Source organism: Oryctolagus cuniculus, chromosome 7 (assembly GCF_964237555.1).
Source record: "Oryctolagus cuniculus chromosome 7, mOryCun1.1, whole genome shotgun sequence".
Lineage (NCBI taxonomy): Eukaryota > Metazoa > Chordata > Mammalia > Lagomorpha > Leporidae > Oryctolagus > Oryctolagus cuniculus.
This window is the reverse complement of record NC_091438.1, coordinates 60,298,259-60,320,670: the sequence shown is the minus strand read 5'-3', so window position 1 is coordinate 60,320,670 and position 22,412 is coordinate 60,298,259. Positions and strand designations below refer to the sequence as shown.

The 22,412-nt window shown below is 46.9% G+C and overlaps 1 protein-coding gene across 3 annotated transcripts in view; it reads left to right on the top strand.

The window, feature by feature from the left end:
- Positions 1-19,743, top strand: part of AHCYL1 (adenosylhomocysteinase like 1) — a 41,140-nt gene extending 21,397 nt beyond the window's left edge. For 2 of the 3 annotated variants that reach the window (XM_008264723.4, XM_051857412.2), the window contains exons 2-17: positions 5,055-5,166; positions 7,499-7,642; positions 8,642-8,742; positions 9,173-9,275; positions 10,654-10,748; positions 11,329-11,435; positions 12,247-12,363; positions 12,591-12,654; positions 13,316-13,404; positions 13,745-13,815; positions 14,535-14,629; positions 14,710-14,808; positions 15,562-15,630; positions 16,069-16,147; positions 17,135-17,255; positions 17,756-19,743. In XM_008264723.4, coding sequence (XP_008262945.1) covers positions 5,055-5,166; positions 7,499-7,642; positions 8,642-8,742; positions 9,173-9,275; positions 10,654-10,748; positions 11,329-11,435; positions 12,247-12,363; positions 12,591-12,654; positions 13,316-13,404; positions 13,745-13,815; positions 14,535-14,629; positions 14,710-14,808; positions 15,562-15,630; positions 16,069-16,147; positions 17,135-17,255; positions 17,756-17,762 — 1,473 coding nt within the window. In that variant the 3' untranslated portion in view covers positions 17,763-19,743. Of the gene's footprint in view, positions 1-5,054; positions 5,167-7,498; positions 7,643-8,641; positions 8,743-9,172; positions 9,276-10,653; positions 10,749-11,328; positions 11,436-12,246; positions 12,364-12,590; positions 12,655-13,315; positions 13,405-13,744; positions 13,816-14,534; positions 14,630-14,709; positions 14,809-15,561; positions 15,631-16,068; positions 16,148-17,134; positions 17,260-17,755 lie in introns of those variants that run through there. The other variant, XM_008264724.4, reaches the window with a different exon arrangement.
- The last annotated feature ends 2,669 nt before the right edge of the window (positions 19,744-22,412 follow it).

The following is a 22,412-nucleotide window of genomic DNA, read 5'->3' as shown; positions in this document are numbered from 1 at the left end:
GCCAAGACTCAAACCGGCGCCCATATGGGATGCTGGTGCTTCAGGCCAGGGCTTTAACCCGCTGCGCCACAGTGTGGGCCCCTATGTTTAGGCTTTGTTTCTGTTTAAAAAGACTTTTTATCATTGATTAAGTGAAGGAATGTATCCTTTTGAAGAAATTTATATTCTGTAAATAAAAATTGGTTGAAGCTGTAACAAATAAATAGGTAAATTTAGGAATGTCCTCAAAAGATCTATAACATACCAGAAGATGAATACTTTCCAATCAAATAATCCTCACCAGTAAGAAAGACTGATCCTCTCACTTCTCAGGTGTGCTTTCTTAATGATTTGTTTTCCTAGTAACTGCTGTTTACCTATGAGTCTAATTCTTCACCCTTAGGAGGAAATGTTTCTGAGAAAATGAAAAGGTATTAGACAGACATGTGAGATAACAAGTTTAATAAGATGTCTAGCCTTACCTCTGATGTCTTTTTTTTAAGATTTATTTAATTATTTGAAAGGCAGAGTGAGAGAGAGAGACAGATCTTCCACCCACCGATTCACTCTCCAAATGACTGCAACAGCCAGGGCTGGTCCAGACCAAAGCCAGGAGCCAAGAACTCCGTCTGGGTCTCCTGCGTGGTGGCAGAGGCCTAACTGCTCGGGCCATCTTCCAGTGCCTTCCCAGGTGTGTTAGCAGGGAGCTAGATGGGAAGCAGAGCATCTGAGATTCAAACTGGAGCTCCGATACAGGATGCTGGCTTTGCAAGCAGCAGTTAACCTGCTGCGCCACGCTGCCAGCCCCCAGCCTCTGATTTTTCAAAGCCTAAGTTAAATAATATCTAAATAAGACTCTGAGGACCATAGTATCTGGCATATTCCTAAAGGAGTGGTGAAATTCTGTGGTAAAGCCATTAGCCTTGTTGTTCCACTGTAGGTGAAGATGTTTGTACAGATTTTTAAGAATTGTATTTCCTTACATAGATCTTTCATAGACTGGTGCTTGGTACTTAGTGGGTACCTAGCAAATGTGAGGACTAAAAGAATATGGTGCACCGTAGGGGTTATCCTGACCATCGTCCCTTGGCCTTAGGGTCATAATGGAATCTTGGTGACTTTTAATTCTGGTTCAAGAGCTAGAACACAAAATTGGATATGACTTGGGAAGCAGTGTAGCTAAGCATGGGAGTATATAGGCCATGTGTTTGTGGAAGTGAACTTCCAGTGGTTAAAGGAAGTATCAGTTAGTTTTAACTAAACAAGTAATGAGCAATTTTTTCTCCTCTGGAGGCTTTTGATCTTTTTGGATTGCCTGTGATCCCTTTTTTCTTGGTAATTTCTATACAACAATACTTTCAGCTCATTGTGTCACCAGACTTCCACTAAAATGTACAGCAACCCAAAGTATTTATTTAGTAGAGTTTTTTCTTTACCATTCTCAGTATCACAAAGAAAAAAGTCAACCACCTTACCTGACAAGCTGTTTGAAGAAGTGCTTTAAAATAGCATTTCAACTGGCCTGATATTTAACCGGGTTTGTAAGACGCAGCAAATGGACTTCTGTATTTGGGTGTGCTATTTGAAGAATGGGTCAGTCTGCCCTTTAGCCTTTCTCAGAAGTGCTCAGTTCAGGCATGGAACACTGGTGTGCTTGTTTAGTTGTGGGAAAGGCTGTTTATGGAGTGGTGAGTGCACAAGCAGAAAACAGTGCTGTAATATAAGACTTTTTGACATTGAGATGGTTTTTGGACTTCAGCCACCTTATTATCATCTCCTCTCCCCTCTTCCTGATTCTACAATGTATTTGAGCCTAGTATTCCTTGTCAATCTAGATTTGTGAAAATACTAATGCATGCGAATTAAGGCAGGGACTTGAAGAAATCATGATGGGAATTAAAACAGAACAGCTTTGCAATCTTCTTTTGATTTCCTTTTACCTACATTCTCATACTTGACTTAAATGCAATGAGTCTATCCAGGTTTATCCTAGTGAGAAGGCTCTTATAGCGACCTGGTTTCATTGGAAAGAAAACATGACATCCCAATTGCTTTGGACAGCAGTGTCTATATGTGTGCCATAAAAGTAGACAACACTCCTGGAGATACATCACCAAAGGAAAACCAGAGCTGCTAGCTGTGAAGACAACCAGGCAGGCTCGGAGGAAAGTGGTCGAGCAGGTGTATTCCACAGCAGCAGTGGCGAGCTGGGTTCTCTTCAACATGTGCTTGGGCTAAGAGAGAAGGCAAGAATAGACAGTCCCCATTCAAGTCATCGCAGAGTTAACACTCTGCCCACTTAAAATGAGGACCATGTTTGTTCGAGAGTTGGGATGGTAGGAGGGGCTGCACTGATAAGTAAGCTCCATGTAACACAGTCTAATATTTTTAGATGGGAAAGATTTTGCTAAGCTTTAGACTGCTGGTGAGCTCTGTTAATACAAGGAGAGGTTATGCCAATTACTTCCATTCTTAGGGTGCTCGAGAGACACACTGCTGTCTGGCCACAGTTGCCTGCCTCATGTGTGCACACTCTCTTTCTCTTTCCGCCCTCCTCTCTTATCTAAAAAACTGTAAATGGTACTGCAGTTCCCTCCCTTCACTTCCCATAAGTGGTGTTAGGGAACACGCCCAGAACCTTCTGGAAAAAGATGAGCAGGGAAGGGAATCCTAACAGCCGTGAGAGGAGAGCAGTTGCTGAACAGACTGCCCTGGCCAGCAGCTGGGAAGCCTGTGGAGGAAGGGCCATTTCTGGACAGTGTGAAAGGGCAGGGATGGTGTCCTGCCCATGCGTTTCTTCTGTCTCCAAAATAGCTGTGGGTTGTGTTGAGAGTCATTGCCTTGGTCCTGGTTGAATCTCTTCAGTAAGACACTCTGCTGACTGCAGAAGGCATGCCAGCGTGCAGTGGGAAATCCTGGCCTGTGACCACTTCAGGGACTTGGGTTTTTTGAAAGACAGTTGCACTTTTGATGTTTAAGCTACTGAAAATTAAAAGTTTCAGTGCCAAACTTAAAAAGCTACTTTGGTTGTACAAAGATCCTTATTGATCGAGTTCTGATGTAGCTGTGTGTGGCTTAGCTTGTATGTTTATTATCTGTTTGAAGCTTGATCTGGTCTTACAGAAAGGGTTTCAAAAGGTTCACATATTCTACAGGTGTGTATTGAATGCCTTCTTACGTGTATGAGCCTGGGCTGGATGTCAGGGTTTTGTATGTCCTTTCCTTAAACATGTTGTGGACTCTGCGCCCTCCTTCATTCACAGAGTTGCCTAAAGTAAAACACTTGCCCCATCCGACGTTGAATCGAGAGGCATTTTTAATGGAAGCACACCCAGGTTTGTCCTCCCAGGCCTGCTGCTCAGTGGTGGTATCCGTGTGGCTGTTACCCAGTGACTGTCCTCTGCCTGGGTTCTTGGGGTATACCATACCAGACAGAAAGGTGAAAGCGCAAGTCTGTGTTCTCTTTTTTTTTTTTTTTTTTTTTTTTGACAGGCAGAGTGGACAGTGAGAGAGAGAGACAGAAAGGTCTTCCTTTGCCGTTGGTTCACCCTCCAATGGCCGCCGCGGCCGGCGCGCTGCGGCCGGCACACCGCGCTGATCCGATGGCAGGAGCCAGGAGCCAGGTGCTTTTCCTGGTCTCCCATGGGGTGCAGGGCCCAAGCACCTGGGCCATCCTCCACTGCACTCCCTGGCCACAGCAGAGAGCTGGCCTGGAAGAGGGGCAACCGGGACAGAATCCGGCGCCCCGACCGGGACTAGAACCCGGTGTGCCGGCGCCGCTAGGCGGAGGATTAGCCTAGTGAGCCGCGGCGCCGGCGCCTGTGTCCTCTTGATTACTGCTTCCTTACCTGTGCACCAAGGTTTCAGTTTGTTCTCAGCTGCCTGTGCCTAGGCTGTGCTCGTGGGCCTGACTCTTCCACTGCAGGCTGATGGGTCCCTATCTGGAGGGTACACTGACAGAAGGAGGGTTTTGCGGCTAACGAAAGGGTTGTTTACTGTTCCTTCCTTGGAAGTGCTGTGAACGTGCTGCTGGCACTGCGCAGAGATTTTAATCTGTAATCGTTTATATTTCCTGAGACAGTTGCTAGACCTGGCTTAATGGAGTCTCCATGGCAACCTTTAGATTTAGTCGGATATTGAGGAGAATCTCAGTTTAGATTCTCAAACCATCCTATTCATTTTGGTGAAATTTATTTCAAAGTTTATTTTGTATTTATCAGAACTTAAACAGGCATTCAGAAGGAAGATTTAAAACATGTAATGGAAGTATTTTCATATACTTTATTAACACCTATTAATTTATCTTCAAATAATATTAATTGCAAGCTATTTGCTGTTTATTAAAGCCAAACTTCCAAGTATCCCTCCAACAATTATCTAGTTCTGGTTTATTTCATTTAAGAAATTTTTTTGTACAGTTTATCATGCCATTATTTCTCTCCTTCCCTCAAATAAGGCCTAATTAGCTAGAATATGGTATGTATGTCTTTTAATTTCTTATTCATCAGCACATTCTGGTATTTTAATTTTTTACTGGGTACAGAAGGTTCTGGAGATACTAAATTGTTTGTCTGAAGTATGGACATATGGTTGGACTCTGAGTATTGGCATCCTGACGCCTATCACTATTTCTAGACATCTCTTCATAATCCTTTCAAAAAGCAAGACCATTGCCAACTTTAGCTACAAGAGAATATTCTTGGGGGGCAGGGGGGGCAGAGCTACCATAAAATTATATCTAGTCTTTGGTAAAGTTAGGAGAAGCATAAATGGATCAAAATTAGAGAAAAAAAATTAATGGAAAGTAAGAGTTATTTTTCAAATTAGACAAATGCTAAAAGAAATTTGATCTTAAGTCAACCCTCTCCACTGAAATCCTGCTGAAACAATTGAGATGGGAAAAGTAGTTGGTCTACAGGGTCAGAGAGCTGCCTCCCCCCATCCTTGGTAGGCAAGTTGCTGGTTTAGTAGTAGTTGTGTGATGTGTTGGCTTTTAGGGAAGATATTGTAAGGCCTTTAAAAGTACATAGACTCCCCTTGTTGTATGTTTTCAACTTTTTGTCTTTCTCCTGTAGCAAATCCAGTTTGCTGATGACATGCAGGAGTTCACCAAATTCCCTACCAAGACTGGCCGGAGATCTTTGTCTCGCTCCATCTCCCAGTCCTCTACTGACAGCTACAGCTCAGGTAGGCGTGAGTTCCCATCCTCCGATCTCTCCTACCTGTTCACTACCCAGTGCTCTTATCCAGGATCTAAAAGCACCCCACGTCAGGACTGCCCAGGTGCTGAAAGCTATTGGTGTGCTCGGACAGCTTCCCTGACTGTCTCAGTGTGTAGTCTGTGAACAGTGCCCAGTTGGTTACACTGGGCCAGTTCCCATTCCCATATGTATGCCATCCATGTTCCAGAGTGGCTGACAGAACTGGCCTTGAAAAGGAAGTATAGGAGCCAGTGCTGTGGCACAGCAGGTTAAGATGCTGTCTGCATCTCATATGGGTGCCAGTTCGCGTCCTGGCTGCTCCACCTTCTTTCCATCCAGCTCCCTGCTAATGTACCGGGGAAAGCAGTGGACAATGGCCCAAGTGCTTGGACTCCTGCGCCCATGTGGGAGACCCACATGAAGCTCTTGGCATCTGGCTTCGACCTGGCCCAGCCCTGGTCAATGTAGTCAAGAGGAGTGAACCAGTGAATGGAAGATCTCTCTTTCTCTGCCTTTCCCTGTCTCTCTGTGGAACTCTGCCTTTCAAAGTAAATCTTTAAAAAAAAAATAAGAAGAAGAAAAGGAAGTATACTAGGAAGCTTGATTTCTTGGTAAAAGTACACCCTACCATCTGTCTTTCTCTTTCTTGTCCACAAAATTGCTTGAATTGTAACAATAAATACTGGTACTTTGCCTTCTTTTATTTGCTTAGTTACTTGTTATGTTGAAGTATCCCCTTCTGTTAATCCGTGATGTGGGAAAGATACAAACCACCATAAGTAATGAGACCTCAGCCCCGCTTCTTCTTTTTAGTTCCCCTCCCGTCTTGCCTGTCTGTAAGTAAAGTTACGTCTGGTTTGAGCTGTGCCTTTGGCAACCATAGAGGGCATGTTAGAAAATGAATGTGGAAGAGGATACAGAACTTTGGGAACATGAAGGGGGTCCAACCCGCTCATTGTCCAACTGACGGTCATTGTTAACAGATTTAAAGGCTTGCCCAGGGTCCCAGATTGCTATTCACCTCAGCAAAGAGATTTAAGGACTGAGCTTGAGGTATCTAGAATGTTAACACACACACACACACACACACACACACACCTTACCTGTGTCCCTGATAACCTGATATAGACCAGATGCACATTAGTGATAGATAGGCTTAGCTCCAAAATCAACAAATGTGTGGGCGTCGGTGTGCAAGAAACCACTCCAAATATCATTGTCGTCATAAAGTATAAGGTATCTTGGAGCGACAGATCAAAGAGGTGTGAGTGGTAAGCAGGCTAGTTATAGCTAAGAAAGAAGGAAAGTTACTTCTGAAAGAACAAGTTAGAAGAGGGAGAAAGATGGAAGGAGTAAAAAAGACTTCGAGGAAGTCTTCAAGATCATGATGGCCGTGTCATGGAAACCTGTTAGAGCGATTAAAAACAGCTGAGTGCTGCAGGTCAGCCGTCCCGGCAGGGAGGATGACCTTGGTGGTCGTGTTGGGTTAGCTGGGCAGGAGTCTGGGAGAGGCTGCAGGAACAGCGGTGACGAAAATACTCAATCCAGGGAGGAAGGAGATTCGAGAGGTGAGGGATAGATGTTGTTCATCTGCTTGCAGGTCTCTCTGAAGGGTATTTTTAGCTTTCATGAGAAGCTGTTTTTTTAAAGTTGATCATTTCGACACACTTCCTGAGAGCTGGCAGTCGAACCAGAGCAGCTTGCCTTTGTGTCGTGGCTTCCCTTCTCTACATTCCTTGAGTGCACACCTGCTGTAAACTCTTGATGTAAGACTGTCTAGTCACATTCACGTTTACTAGCAGCTCTCAGTATGGGGTCCTCTGACCAGCAGTACCAGCAGAACCTGGGAGCTTGTTAGAAATGCTGACTCAGTGGAAAGCTTGGTGGGGCCTAACAGTCTGTTTTAACAGACCTTCCGTGTGATTCTGAAAGGTGCTTAAGTTTGAGGCCAGGGATCTGTAGAAATAGCATTCCTTTTCTGCCCTGTGGTATTTTTCCAATTTTGCCAGCTCTGGTTCCATCCAGCTTGGGACCGAGTTACCTCTGTTGTCTGGGATCGCTACAAGGGGCAGATTTGTGGCACCACAGGTAGTGACAGCAAAGTAGCATTAGGGTGAGAAAAGGAACTGCAACACCGAAAGACCCACCAGCTTCATTCATACCTTCTAAAGTCCCTAGAGTAGAGCTGAGAATGACGTCAAAGGTAGCTCCAATTAAGGCTGATCGCCGAAGCTTAAGGACACTCCCTTGGGGACTGCACTCTGGGGAGCTAGGGCCATTGAGGTTTTTCTAGCCTCTTCTTTCTTTCCTGGCTCCAGCTGCATCCTACACAGACAGCTCTGATGATGAGGTTTCCCCCCGGGAGAAACAGCAAACAAACTCCAAGGGCAGCAGCAACTTCTGCGTGAAGAACATCAAGCAGGCAGAATTCGGGCGCCGAGAGATCGAGATTGCGGAGCAAGGTAAAGAGCGGGCATGGGTGGCGGACCAGGAGCAGCCCCCTTGCTGGGCCTCAGGGTTTACAAACAACTCAGGGCTGGAATGCCAGCCCAAAAGGACCCTGGGAAGAGACAGAAGGCGGGGCTTTGAGACGAACGCTCTCTCCATGGAGCTTGAGTTCTGGGCTCTTGTTCTGTTCTCCCTTCCTCCTGTTCTCAGCGCGTGATAGTTACCACAGAGCAGTTTGTTTCTCCCCGCCGTGGCAGCATGTTCAGAGATCTACACTGCGGAGTCAGCAAGTCCTGGATGGCTGTGTGGTGTCACTGATGGGGATCTGACTACATCTGCCAGTCACAGAGACCTGGATCTCCCAGAAGCAGCAGCTGATGTGGGAGGGTGCTAAGCTAAGGATGTGGTGGCCTGGGGTCTTGTTTGGTCCTGAGCACCCTCTGCTGGAGCAGAGTGAAAGTCACTGGTGCTCAGATCTGGCTTTCTCTGTCCTACTCCACTCCCCTGAGATCCCTGTACTCTGATTGTTTTCCCACTGAAGGCCTGTTTTATACTGAGAAGGAGGAGAGAAACCAAACAGATGGACAGGGTAGGGTAAACCACGGAAAAACAGAAGCCACGTTGCTTCCAGTGAGGGCAAAGTTTTTTTTTGGGCCTGATGATTGTGTGTAGGAGTCCATTGGCCAGTGCCACAACTATTTCCCACTCCTCCTGAATGAATGATGAGACTCACTTTCCATTTTGGTCAGGTTTGAGAATTTGCTTCATTCTCTGTTCAGTCCTCTGCATATAAAGCTGAAGCAGTAGAGGAAGAGAGAAATCGCAAATGACACATGACAACTGTCCACGGCACTGCTGGTGAGGCTGCCAGTCGTCATGGAAACACACCTAGCGGTCTTCCGCCTCATCTCACCCTATCTCAGCAGATCCAGAGCAGCCCTAGGTGTTGCCGGGGCAGGAGCTGATGATGCTGCTAAGTGCGGACCTAGCTCAAATCCTCTGTTCTTTCACAGACATGTCTGCTCTGATTTCACTCAGGAAACGTGCTCAGGGGGAGAAGCCCTTGGCTGGTGCTAAAATAGTGGGCTGTACGCACATCACAGCCCAGACAGCGGTGAGTTTGTTAGAAGAGATGGCATTCCTGCTAATGAGGGGAAGAAAGCGGCAAATGGGTTTTATAGACTTGCTTTTCCTTCCCCATCTAGCCAACCTCTAAATGCTATTAGATGGGACTGCCCTGTTATGCAATAATGGCGTTTTCTAACTTTGTGTGGGTAAAGCAACTGTTAGAAAACCTGACTTAGGAAGATCTAGATTGGCAAAAATAGGATGGTTATAAAAATTTTGTTAAGTCATTAACAGAGACTTCCAGAAACATATATCTTGGGTAGAGTTAAATACCAGTGTGCCGCCTGGCTGGGGTTAGAGCCTTTTGTGACTCTCTTGCTGTAGAGTTGATGGATACTGCTTTCTTACTGGGGTTTGCTGCCCACTGCTGCATGGCCCGCCTCTTCCTCACCCTGTCTTCCTGCACATCCACACAGGTGTTGATCGAGACGCTGTGTGCCCTGGGGGCCCAGTGCCGCTGGTCTGCCTGCAACATCTACTCAACGCAGAATGAAGTGGCTGCAGCACTGGCTGAGGCTGGTAAGTTCAGCTTTTCTCACCAACTTTGCCCTAAAGTAATGATCTAAACATTTATGTATTGAAATTGTCGTTGCATGGCCATTTGTGTCCAATGGTTATAGAATTGAGGGGTAATAAAAATGAACAGGAAAACAATAGATGATAAAATTAAAGTCTGTAGTCATGATGGGGTATTAAGTAGGCATTTAAAATGATCTTTGAAAAGAGTCTAATGACATGAGGAAATGCTCAGTTCTTTTTTCTTTTATCTTTTTAAAGATGTATTTATTTATTTGAAAATCAGAATTACAGAGAGGGAGAGACAGAAAGAGAGAGAGATCTTCTCTCTGCCGGTTCACTTCCCATATGGCCACAACTTCCAGTGCTGTGCCAGGCTGAAGCTGGGAGCCAGGAGCTTCTTCCAGATCTCCCAAGTGGTTATCAGTGGCCCAAGTGTTTGGGCCATTATCTGCTGGAAGCTGCATCGGAAGTGGAGCAGCCGGGACACAAACCAGTGCTTATAGGGATACCGGCATCACAGGTGGTGGCTTTACGCACTGTGCCATGACACCAGCCTGGAAGTGCCTGGTTCTCATGTTAAACTCTGTGAGCCATATACGTATGAGCGCCGCTGAGCTCCTTTCACTGTGAGAGAACACTAGTGAGAAATGCCGTATTTATTGCTGGCTCATTAGATTGTTTGGTATTTAACGGTGCATTGAGAATGTATGAGTTTAGGCAAAATAGTTTTCTTTGAGTACCTCCAGTTGTGACAGGATCCTCAAAAGGCAGCAAGTAATACTTTTGTTTTTCTTGCTATTCTTTCCTGATAAGTGTTTATTGCAGAAAATATAGAAAGTTCAGAAAAAACTATAACCCACGGAGGTGATATTTGATAAATTTTTCCTTTTTTTCTATCTAAACAGTAATAAAATAAGTCTTACTGTGGACACTCTTTAAGCTAAATGTACTGTTTTCAAAAGCAATTGATGCCACTGCAAACCTCGACAGCGTCACTGGCAGTATTCATCCTGGATCCATGTGACTTGACTTTGCTACTTTCCTCATGTCGAACACTGAGTTGCATCAAGATGTTTGTTGATATAAACAGTGCTCCAGGGAACAACTGTGCATTGATTTCCACTTCATTTTATCTCCTCAGCGTACAGTTAGAGAATAGCACTGACCCAAAGAGTCTTAAAAATAAAAGTCCCTTTATTTCTTCACCAGTTACTTCTAAAAGTGCAGACTTTTTGAGTGTTTTCTGGGTTTGTTTGTTTTTCCTAAGTTTTCTCCCTCCTGGGATAGTTCCTTTTGTCTTTTTCACGGATCTCTGAAAGGGCTAGTGTCAGGACGTTCAGCAAGGGAGGAATGATCTGATTGATTCCTGTCTCTGTAGGAGTCGCAGTATTTGCTTGGAAGGGCGAGTCGGAAGATGACTTTTGGTGGTGCATTGACCGCTGTGTGAACATGGATGGGTGGCAGGCCAACATGGTAATGATGCCTATCTCTCCTACACTTCTGACAACAGATTTATTTCCTTTTTTTCCCCCTCAAAGCATGGTTCCCTAAATGTGTTTGGAGTATTTGATCTTATGCACTGACACTGTTGTAAAAGTGTACATAGCTTGATACCTATTCAGAATGATTCTGAGTAGTGAATGGAAAGGTGGGGGAAGGGTAAGACGAGCCGAACACATGGCTCAAACATGCAGAACGATGTAAAAGGCCGTGATGTGGTACCTGTTCAAGTAGGATTCTGGTTTCTTTCCTTCCTGCCCCAGCTCTCCCATATGCATTCAAAGGGGCCACATATTCCAAGATTTTAGACTGAAAATGAGCCTTTATCAGCCCAATAGTCTTCACTCTAGCCTAGAACAAACCTAGGAATCTTTTTAACCATTTTATACCAACAAATTGACTATATTTCTACTGTCTAAGCCTGCTCTGAGGCACTCTAGGAGTGCTCTTCCAAAACATACAGGGCTCTCTGACTAGTGCAGAAAGTGGGTTCAACGTTCCCCCCAGCTCTAGCAGCCTGAATGCCCATAGAAGTCTTCTGGCTGTTCTGTAGATCCTGGATGATGGGGGAGACTTAACCCACTGGGTTTATAAGAAGTATCCAAACGTGTTTAAGAAGATCCGAGGCATTGTGGAAGAGAGCGTGACTGGTGTTCACAGGTAACAGATTCTGGAGTAGCTGCCCTTGTGTCCTTGCCTCAGCAAGTTCTGGTCTCTCTTAGGCTTTAGGGCTGCAGCTCAGGCTTGTGTAACTAAGTGGGAGTCTCTTCATTAGCACAAACTTAGGAGTTGTTACTTTTGAAAAGTCAAGGTGACCCTAGAAGGAGCTTGTTTCGAATTCTAGTTCATATGTTTTTCTCTGCCAAGTAGGCCACTGAACGGCTCTCAGCTAGTGTTTATGGGGGGAGGGGAGGATTGAGTGTATCTTGGAAACCTGTATTCAACATTAACATTTTATATTTGAAATAGGAAAAAATGCTATTGTAAAACTACACGTCATACACACTACAAAAAGTAAAACTGGGCAAAATACTCTTGGCTTGTCAGAATACCTAAAAGATACCCTCAGGAGTGGTTCTCAGGAGCGCATTGTACACGCTTGTACACACACACAGACAGGGAATCATGTCAGAATCATTGGTAACCTTTATCAGAAGTAGGTGTGGATTTTTTTAAAGCTTGAGAAATGCTGATCTAAGGAAACAACATCCCTTTTACGGAAAAGAAAGAAATGTCTTCAGTGGGAAGGTTCTGTTTTCCCTTCCCCAAAAACGGGTGGGAGGAGAAGGGAACGGAGAGAAGTGAGGAGGGATGACGAGGAGATAATCACGTGCACTGTTGTCCCTGGGCACTAACTCAGCCTGGAGAGAGCAGCATGGAACTTGCAGAGAAGTAGGTAGGTTTTGCCCTGGGCTGTGTTGCACCAGCTAACTTGCTTTCTGTTTGTTTTTGTGGCCTCTTCCCCCTTTAGGCTGTATCAGCTCTCCAAAGCTGGGAAGCTCTGTGTTCCAGCCATGAATGTCAATGATTCTGTTACCAAACAGAAATTTGATAACTTGTACTGCTGCCGCGAATCCATTCTGGATGGGTAGGTTGAAAAGTATGTATGGTCAGGTTAAAGGGGGTCCACCGGGCCGGGTTGCAGTGTGGTCTCATGTCACTACGGTTGGGCCTCTGCTCTTCCCTGGGCTTTGAACGTCTCCTAGAGAGGTCCGTTCCATCCTGAGCTCAGCCAGCTCCCACTGGTGTTATCCCACACTCTGAACTCTCTGCAGAGAGACTGGGTTGGAGCTGAGCCCTTGTCTGTCTCCACAGCCTGAAGAGGACCACAGATGTGATGTTTGGTGGGAAACAAGTGGTGGTGTGTGGCTATGGTGAGGTAAATAGCTGGGCCCCAGCGTCTCTGTCTTCGGTTGGACTTAGCAGGAATATGGGGTGATGGAGTCTTTTATCCAGGAATCCTTCGTTCACATTTAGGAATAGAGACATGTGGAATGAGTTGAGGTTTTGTCTCGTGGAATGGGACATCAGCATCACTTACCCCTCCAGTTATAATAACCTCTTAGGAGCTTAATGCAATTGAACAGCCTTTGAGTCCCACGGGTGCCATGCAGTGAGACAAGGGGTGGGATCTGAAGTGGTGGAAAGCAGAGTATCTCCAGACCAGGTTGCAGAAGACTTTGTGACTTCAGTGTTGACCCATGAATCCTGAGCTGCTAGGCTGTCGTTGAGTAAATGCATCTCGAGGGAGGGTTAGGGAGCTTTTCAGGAATAAGAAACTAGAGGTGACAGTCACTTTTGCTTGATCTTGTTTCCCTAATGGAAACACTTCTGTCTGAAGCCTTGCAACCACGTGGCTGCTAAATGACCTCCCTCCCTGAGGCTCACAGCATAACGGGGATCTCTTCCTGCTCTGCCCGCGAGTGCCCACCGGATCACTGGTGGTTTCAGGAAGGTTAATTCCTGTCCCCCCGAGAGCTTGTCCTCCCCACGCCCGTGCCTTAATGGACCTGACCTCCTGTCCTTGCTCTGTCCTGCAGGTGGGAAAGGGCTGCTGTGCTGCTCTCAAGGCCCTCGGAGCGATCGTCTACATCACAGAAATCGACCCCATCTGCGCTCTGCAGGCCTGGTAAGAACAGAGTGCTCCTAGGATTAGATTTACTCCAGGTACTTTCTGTTTCTAAGAGTTTGTGATTGAGTGTATGAATCATTTTCTGCAGAGATCTCCCCACAGGAGGAGAAGCCAGGATTGCTCTGTCCCTCTCCCTTAATCCTGGGGCTCTTCTAGAGCCGCTTGGCTTTTTCCCTTCCAGAGGGGGGTGTGTGTAGCTCAGCGCTGCTGACTGCCTGTCCTCCTGGTGAGGCAGCTCTGCATCTGACTTCAGAAGCAGTTTTGTCATCTGTTTTGGGATCAGTGTCTTCCCACTGCCGCCTTGCTTTGCTCATAGTGTTCCTTCCTTTTCTTCCAGCATGGATGGGTTCAGGGTGGTAAAGCTAAATGAAGTCATCCGGCAAGTTGACGTCGTAATAACTTGTACAGGTAGGTTAGCTGGTGTACATGGGAGAGTGTTCGCTCGGGAACTAAGTCTTAGAAGGGGTCTGACTTTCCACTGAGCGTAGTTGAGACCTGTGCTCAGTGTAATGTCTCGCCTGAGTGAGCTCTCAAAACTAATGAGTGACAGAGTAGGGTCTTTTCCCTGTGCTGACTTTTTATACTGACTGATGTTAAAACAGGTAATTGGGATGGGTGTTGGACCCAGCACTTAAGATGCCTGTGCATCCCATTCCAGAGTCCTTGGGTTCCATACCCAGCTTCAGCTCCTTATTCCAGCTTCCTGCTCATTCAGACCCTGCGAGAAGACTGTGGTGCTCAAAGTAATGGACTTCCTGATAGCCACGGGGCAGATCTGGGTTGAATTCCCAGCTCCTGCCTCCTGGCCCCAACCAGCCCTGGCCATTGGAGGCGTTTAGGGAATGAACCAGCACATGGGAAAGCAGTCACTCCCTCTCTGTCTCTCCCCCCTCCCCGACTCCAACATCCTCTTTCCCTCCTTCCCTCCATCCCTCCCAAATAGTTAAAAAAAAAAAAAAAAAAAAAATTGAAACCAGCTCCTTGAGCCTGAGAAGCCTTTAGGCACTTCTCCCGCAGTGTATACGCATTCTTGAATGCCAAGAAACCTTTCTCATGTTCCGGCTGAAGCCAGTCGGGATCTCTGTTGTCCAGCCTCTCTCTGCTCAGCAACCCATCTTTACTCCTAGGAAACAAGAATGTGGTAACGCGGGAGCACTTGGACCGCATGAAAAACAGCTGCATCGTGTGCAATATGGGCCACTCCAACACGGAGATCGACGTGGTGAGGCCTTCGTGCTCGGTGGCGGCCCCTCCCCTCTGCTTCCCTCACAGCCGTGGTCACCTGTGCCTTCTTCCTTGCAGACCAGCCTCCGCACTCCGGAGCTGACGTGGGAGCGAGTGCGATCCCAGGTGGACCATGTCATCTGGCCAGATGGCAAACGTGTCGTCCTCCTGGCAGAGGTACATGCGCAGGCGGGCTCTGCAGAGTAGCACAGTATCGTTGGAGCTGTGGTGGGGAGAGGAGACAGGCAGAAGTACTGGGCCTGCCTTCTCCCTGAAAGTCTGTATTTGGATAGAGGTATATTTGTCAAATGGGCTGCTCCCCAAAATAGAGTCACTGAAAAGAAATTCACTTTTGGGCCAGAACTTTGGCCCTGGCAGTTGAGATGTTAAGATGCCTTCATCCCTTATCAGAGGCCTGGCTCTGGTTCCTGACTCCCAACTCCCTGCTAATGTGGACCCTAGGATGCAGCAAGTGGTGGCTCAAGTAATTGTGTCCCTGCCGTCCACATGGATAACTCGGATTGAATTCCTGGCTCTGAGCTTTGTTCTGGCCCAGCCCTGGCCATTGCAGGCATTTGGAGAGTAAACAAGCAGGTGGGGCCATGTGCTCGCTTGCTCTCTAGATATCTCAGCCTCTTAAATAAGTAAATGAAAAATCTTGAAATACACACATACACATGGGTGTACCCACACACAGTGTTTAGAAATGCATGCTTTTTCCTGTCCACATCTGGCTGAGCTTTCAGGCTCTGATGGATGGTTGGAACTAGTCTGAAGCCTAGAGTCCTGATGTGGAACTGTAATTCTTCTTCCAGTTGAGTCTAGAAGACTCTAAAGTCCTTTCTTTAACTTGCTTGACTCGCATGCTGTTGGAATCTGAGACTGAGAGATAACGGCTCATCCTGGCTCATCCTGCTCTTGCTCTTCCAGGGTCGTCTGCTCAATTTGAGCTGCTCCACAGTTCCCACCTTTGTTCTGTCCATCACAGCTACAACACAGGTATGTGGTAAGACACCTGCTACCCTGCACTGGGATTTGTGGGGCTGGACAGAGGGCAGAGCTGGGAGGCGAGTGTGCCAGGCTACATTCTGCCAGACTGTTCCTTTTTCATATTACTCTTTGTTGAGACTGAGACTTCCCAAATGTAGGACAGTCACTAGTCAGTGTTTGTGTCTGCTTGAGTTGGGTGTTTTAGTTGAGAATATAGTGTTCCAGCTTAGTTGTGTTTATTTTGTTCTTTTGTCAAGAATTAAACAAAACACCAGCAAATCCTCTTGTGATATGTGCCGACTGGCCTTTATTAGTAGGAGTTGTAGGTGCAGTTCACTATGTAGATCACCGGAGCACTTACCCTAAGGCCCTAGTAAGCCTGATTTTATTTATTCACGTCCCTGTCTAAGAAGCATGTCTGTGTTTTCTGGCACTTTCCCACCATAGGCTCTGGCACTGATAGAACTCTATAATGCACCTGAGGGCCGGTACAAGCAGGACGTGTACTTGCTTCCCAAGAAAATGGGTGAGTGCAAACCAGGGCAAACCTGCACTGCTCTCCAGACAACTCTGTGATTTGGGGGCGTGAGCATGACAAAAAGCCCTGGATTCAGAGTCAGAATTCTAATTCCTGTTGTGGTGTTTAATGATTGTTTGACCTCAGCACAAGGCCTAATCTCCACGTGCCTCAGTTTCTTGATCAGAGAGTAATCCGTTCATCCGTGTAGGAGGACTAGCACAGTGGTTCAGAGAGGATGTTCTTACCCTGAGTTGCCTCATGAAGTTCAGTGAACTTCCCATTGCAACCGAGTGCAGCCTGGGGCCAAAATGAAAGATAAAAGTTTCACATGTAAGTTTCATTGTCCATCCTCTGTTAGTTGGGCACACTGTCTCCTACCCCACTGTCTGCCCTTCCAGGGGACAGCTCAGGCTGTGTGTGTATGATACATCGTCTCCTGTCCTTTACCTTTAAATTAAAAAAAAAAAAAAATTGCTCCCTCTTTTCCTCCAACGGCTTACCTCAGAATGGTTTTTAAAATTCACATTCCTAAAAGCCAAGGGAGCCCATCTTCTGAAAAGTCACAGGTGTGCGCCAGTTGCCGTAGAGATCCCTGACCCTGAGATCCTGTCAGTGAATCTCACCCTAAATAGTGACGCAAGGCTCCTCTGAGCTCCCCGGGGTTCACGTTGGTTCATCATTTGACTATCCTTTCCATCTAGTTAAGGGGGCAGGTGGGAGCGCTAGGTGACACGTTGGCCAAATCTTTGCCAGAAGAGGCTAGGGAAGTATAAGTCCACCTCTTTCTGAAGGCACTTCCCATATATAATGAGAAATGCCCTGCTAGAGGTGTGGTTTGGAGGGGCTAAACTAAGTAAATACTTCAGGTTGTGAGTTCTTTCAGTTCCTCAGTCATCCTCTTTCTCAGAAAGCTTCAAATGAAAATGGGGGGAGGTTACACCCGAGAGGCGTGTTTGACTAGGGGTCTGCCTCTCACCACTTTGCTCTTCCCAGATGAGTACGTTGCCAGCTTGCACCTGCCGTCATTTGATGCCCACCTGACAGAGCTGACAGATGACCAAGCTAAATATCTGGGACTCAACAAAAACGGGCCATTCAAACCCAACTACTACAGGTAACTTGGGGGAAAGTGAGTGAAAAAGCCTGTTCCCTAAAATTAAGCCAAGCAGACTAAGCTAGCTTTCTTCGATGACGATCAAATGCTTGTTCTACCTGATTTGGAAGAGTGGAAGAGTCTGCTCCGAGTTGACAAGACTGGCAGAGAAAGTGTATAGCCATGGGAAGTGTTTGCCGAGGTTTTAGAGTGTGAGGCTCACCCCCAGAGATTCTAATTCACTTGGTCTGGAATGGGACCTAGGCAAGCTTATTTGGTAAAAGCTCCCAGATCATTCTGTCCCATAGCCAGAGTGGACAACCACTGACTTAACATTATCGGGGGCAGGAAGTAACACCCAAAATGTCCTTGCCGGGAGCCCCATGGAAGACCTGTGAAGAACGATGCGCTGGAGAATGGGGGGGTTCGGGCTGGGCCAGGGAGGGGCCTGGAGAAGGTGCTCTGTCTGATTCTCGTGTTAGAGGTCTCACGTGCTAACCAACCAATCTCCTTCTTTGCAGATACTAATGGACCAACGACCTGTCCACGTGACCCATTCAACTCTGAAAGAAATATTTTTTAAGATGACTCTTATTTTATTCTTTTTCCTTCTCTATTGATTTTTTTCCCTGTCATTTCATTCTCATGTTTTCATCTCATTATCCAAGTTCTGCAGACCACACGGGAACTTGCTTCATGGCTCTTTAGATGAAACTGAGGTTCGAGGTTCTTCACCCTCGTCGCAAAGAAAGCTTTTCCTTTCCCATCCCAGAAAGGTGGTTCTCCCTCTGCCATTTCTGGGGCCTCCAGTCTTAATTAGGTCCCTTATTAACAGGAAATACTAAGGTACCTTGTATGCGGAACAATCTGCAATGTCTAAATTGCCTTAAAAGAGCCCGTTTCTTGGCTGCTGAAATCAGTGCTCTTTCACTTCCTCAGAGGAGCAGGGATGGGGCCTACCAGCCGGTAGGCTAGGTGCAGGCGGTGCATGTTCATTTCCCTTAGAAGTCCCAAATCTCGTTTCCCACGGAAAGTGTCTGTCTGGTTCCGAGATGTGCTAAGTGAGTGTTGCTTGTTGGAGTCCACTCGGCCCACTTGGATGTAGAGTACAGCCATTCCGTCACTCCTGCCTCACTCTCATTTAGCCAGTTCTGAACTAGACTGCATCCTGTTAAGTTGGATTTTTGTCCCTTAGCATTTATTTGTGTTGTATTAAAAATAATAAGGAAACTTCTTAGTGTTAACACTGAGGAACTACTTGGGGGGTAAGTTGTTACCAATTTCTTTTTTGACTCTTTGGAGCCAAGAGTACAGAGGTGAGTCCAGAGACATGCTAGTCTCAAACTTGAAGTCCCTCTGTTCCTAGCCCATGGTTTATAGCACCAGTGAACTGGAGCCATAACAGCAACTTCTCTCAGCTCTGCCCCCTACAGCTTGCGCTGAAGGCAAACTTCTTGAGCCATTACTCAGTGTAAAGCACTGAGCTTTATCTTTAGGATTTATCTTTTAAGAGCAAATTGCTGGCCCGCTGTGCTTCTGTAACCTAAACTGTTTCAAGGGAGGTAGGCGTGGCTGTTGAAAGGAAGAATGACAGACTGGGTCAGGTGAGCGAGATGGAGCTCTGTGTAACTTGTCTGGGGCCCTAGGCGCTCAATGGTGTTAGTTTCACAGAGGTGAACCAAGTCAGATCTCAAAGGGCAGTTGTGTGGAGAGAAAGGATCCCGCATCCTGGCTCAGGTACCGGCAGAATCTTCAGAGAGCGCTGTCCAAGGTCAGAGAGACGCGTTCCCGTGCCATGCGCCCAGCTTCCCAGCATTTCTGCATGGTCCAGTGAGCTTTAAGTATATATCTTTATCCAGGATTTGAAGTCCTCAACGTGTTCTAGCTTGTGATCCTTCAAAGTTGGGTCATGCGTTATTGCTAGATAGTAGAAGTTTTCACTTCTCTCCTTCCACTGATCAGAGAAACAGACATTAAAAACAGGAATATACAAAAGGAAAGCCTTCGCCTGCCACTTGCCAGCAGGGGACAGTTATCTTGCCAAAACATTTTTCCCTTTCCCCTCCCGTTTCTCCCCTCCCAGGCCCTTCTCACCCCTTGCCAGTGTGACCATGCTTTCTTCTCTGTAAATGCTGACAGTGGAAGCCCTATTTCCTAGGGCACTTAAGCAGCCAATCAGAATACACACCCATTAGGGGAGGTAACCTGGCCAACAGTGTATCCATTGCATCAGCTCTGCTGGAGGGAGGGGCGCAGAGCCCACTGCCCTCTGGCCTGCCCCGATCCCATTTCTATTACTGTGTCCATAGGAATTATAGGTAAGGGCTCCGTCTCTGTCAAGCCGTGTCACAAAGGACACTGTGGAAAATGTATGGCATCAGAGGGAGCGTGTGGCGAGCACCCTGGGAGGAACAAGTTCATTTTGTATTGAATGATTTTTAATGAATGCAATATTAATCCTTGCAGATGAGCAATAATCATTAAAGTCAATTAAAATGATGAGACCTTATTGATAGTTTGTGTCATTCTTGGTTGGACAGCAAAACTTCATTAAAGTCTGTTTTCTAGAGTGGGGCAGTCCTAGGTGAGCAGTGTTCAGTAGCGATTTGTTCAGGACCTCATATGTAGAGGCTGGGTACAGCTCTTCAGAAAGCAGCTTTGTGTGCCTGGGCACTTTCACTCTTAGCTGCCTTCAGGAAGGAGACTGGCTGCTCGATCCTCACGTACACAGGCCGCTGCAAGAGCTTGTCCAGTATTTTTTGCCTTCAGCTTCCTGCCACACCCGTATCCATCTCCGAAGGTGTCTGCACCTTCTGATGTAGCAGTGTATCTTGTCTGAGTCCGTTCCTGCTGCTGTAACTAAATACCTAAGCCTGCGAAATGTGTAAGGAACTGAAGTATATTCCTCCCAGTGCTGGCAGCTGGGAAGGACAAGGTGAAGACATGAGCAGGTCTGCTGTCTGGAGAAGGCTGCCCTCCGCTGCTTCCAGGATGGCCTCTGCATCCGCACATGGCAGAAGGGCAAAAGGGCCTAACTAGTTCCTTCGACTTTTTTTTTTTTAACCTTCATTTTTTATTTGAAAGGCAGAGTGAAAGATCTTCCATCCACTTCCATCCGCTCACCAAATGCCTGCAACAGGCTGACGCATACCACAGTGCTGCAATGCCGGCATCCCTTATGGAAGTCCCAGCTGTCCACACCTAGTCCATCTCCCTGCTAATGCACCTGGAAGAGAAGCACTCTCACATGGGAGGCCTGGGTGAAGTTCCAAGTTCCTGGCTTTGGCCCCGCCCAACCCCAGCCTTTATAGCCATTTAGGGAGGGAAACAGCAGGTAGAAGATCTCTCTCTCTCTCTCTCTCTGCCTTTCAAATAAAATAAATCTTTAAAAAAAAAAAAAAAAAAAGCCTACAACAGCTGGGACTGGACCAGGCCAGAGCCAGGAACAAAAAACTCAAACCAGGTCTCCCACATAGGTAGCAGGAACCCAACTTTTCAAGCCATCACTGTAGCCTTCCAGAGTGCACATTACAAGAAGCTGAAATCAGAAGTGATACTGGGACTCGAACTAGGCACTCCAATAGGAGGTGCTGGCACACCAAGTGGTATCTTAACCAATGCACCAAATGCCTGTACTACCCCCTGCCCCAAAGCTTTGTATAGGGCATTCATCCCATTCGTGAGGGTTCTATCCTTACGACTGAATCACCCCCAAAGGCTCCCACCTCTTAATACTTTATCACATTGGTGACTTCAGTTTCAGCTGATTAATTTGAGGGGACACATTCAAACCCTAGCATTCTGTCCCCATCTCCAAAATTCATGCCTTACATGCAAAATGCAATGCTTTCATCCCAATAGCCCCCCCTTTTTAAAAATTTTATTTATTCAAGAAACAGGTGCCATCTGCTAGCTCACTCCCCAAATGCCCACAATGGCTGTGAGTGGGTCAACGTCAAAGCCAGGAGCTAGAAACACAAGAGGGGCAGGAACCCAGTTACAGTGTCAGTGTAACGTGTCCTTTAACCACCTTGAGTAGAGACAACTAACAAAGCCCTCCCTAGAGACTCCTGACCCTGAGAACCTGTGAGACAAGCGACATTTGAAACCTCTAGGTGTTAACGTTCAGTTGTTAGAGAAACAGCAGCTAATGCATAGTGGGTGATGGGCTCTGGCACACTGCCAGGTTTCCCCCCTCCAGGGCTGGCATACTCCTCTACGTGGAGTGCCCAGCCACATCCTTCTGTGGTTACTGCCTGTGGGAAAGGGAGCCACCCTGCCCAAACAGGCCCCTTCCCCAGGGGCAGACGGCTGTCCAAGGACCCAATCATACAGGAGTCTAAGGCCCAGCCCCTGGCCTGCAATGTGGGGCCACCCTGAAGGTCACAGCTCCAGAGCCTGTTAGGACTGACTGACACTTCTCCTCTACCCAAGCCTGCTTCTCTCCCCTCCTTGCAGATGGCACTACCAGGTGCAATCCCCAGCACCAGTAAAACTCTGGAGGTAACTGCCCTGGAGCCAGCTTCCCTGGGACCTGGTCTAAGACACAATGTGAATCTGAGCAAATACCCTGCCTCTATGGATCTTGGTTTCTCCAACTGCAAAATGGAAGATTGGGACCCTTCCATAGCATTGCTGTGATGATTGAATGAATTTAAGCCCAAGGAATGGTGCCTGCTTGACTGTAAGCACACAGAAATATTTGCCACTGATACTATCATTATAAAGAACTTTCCAAGCCTCCCCTGCCCAATCACTTCAAAACAAAGCTAGGACAAAGGTCTTGGGGTAGCAGCCAGCTTGCTGTGCTAGAGAAATAGAAAGGAGGCTGGGGAGACGGAAGGAGGAGAGCAGTAGGAGATGAGGCCACAGAGGCAGGCAGGTCGTGATAGGTGGAGAGCAAGTGACTGCGTAGAAAAAACAAACTTCAACTTCAACTGCTTCTGTGCCTGCAGTCTTGCAGCACACTCCTGACACCAGGAGCAAGTGGTGGGTACAGCCTTGGACCCCAGCTGTCTGTCCTCTCGTCCAGTCCCGCTCTGACACCATCTATCTGCAGCTCCCAGAGGTTGGGGGCTCAGTCCCCACGACTGTGTTCTCCCCTGACTTCAGAGGACAACTTCAAACCCCAGGTTTTTCCCTGTGCTTCTGACCAACTGGTTATAAGTGAGGGTTCTC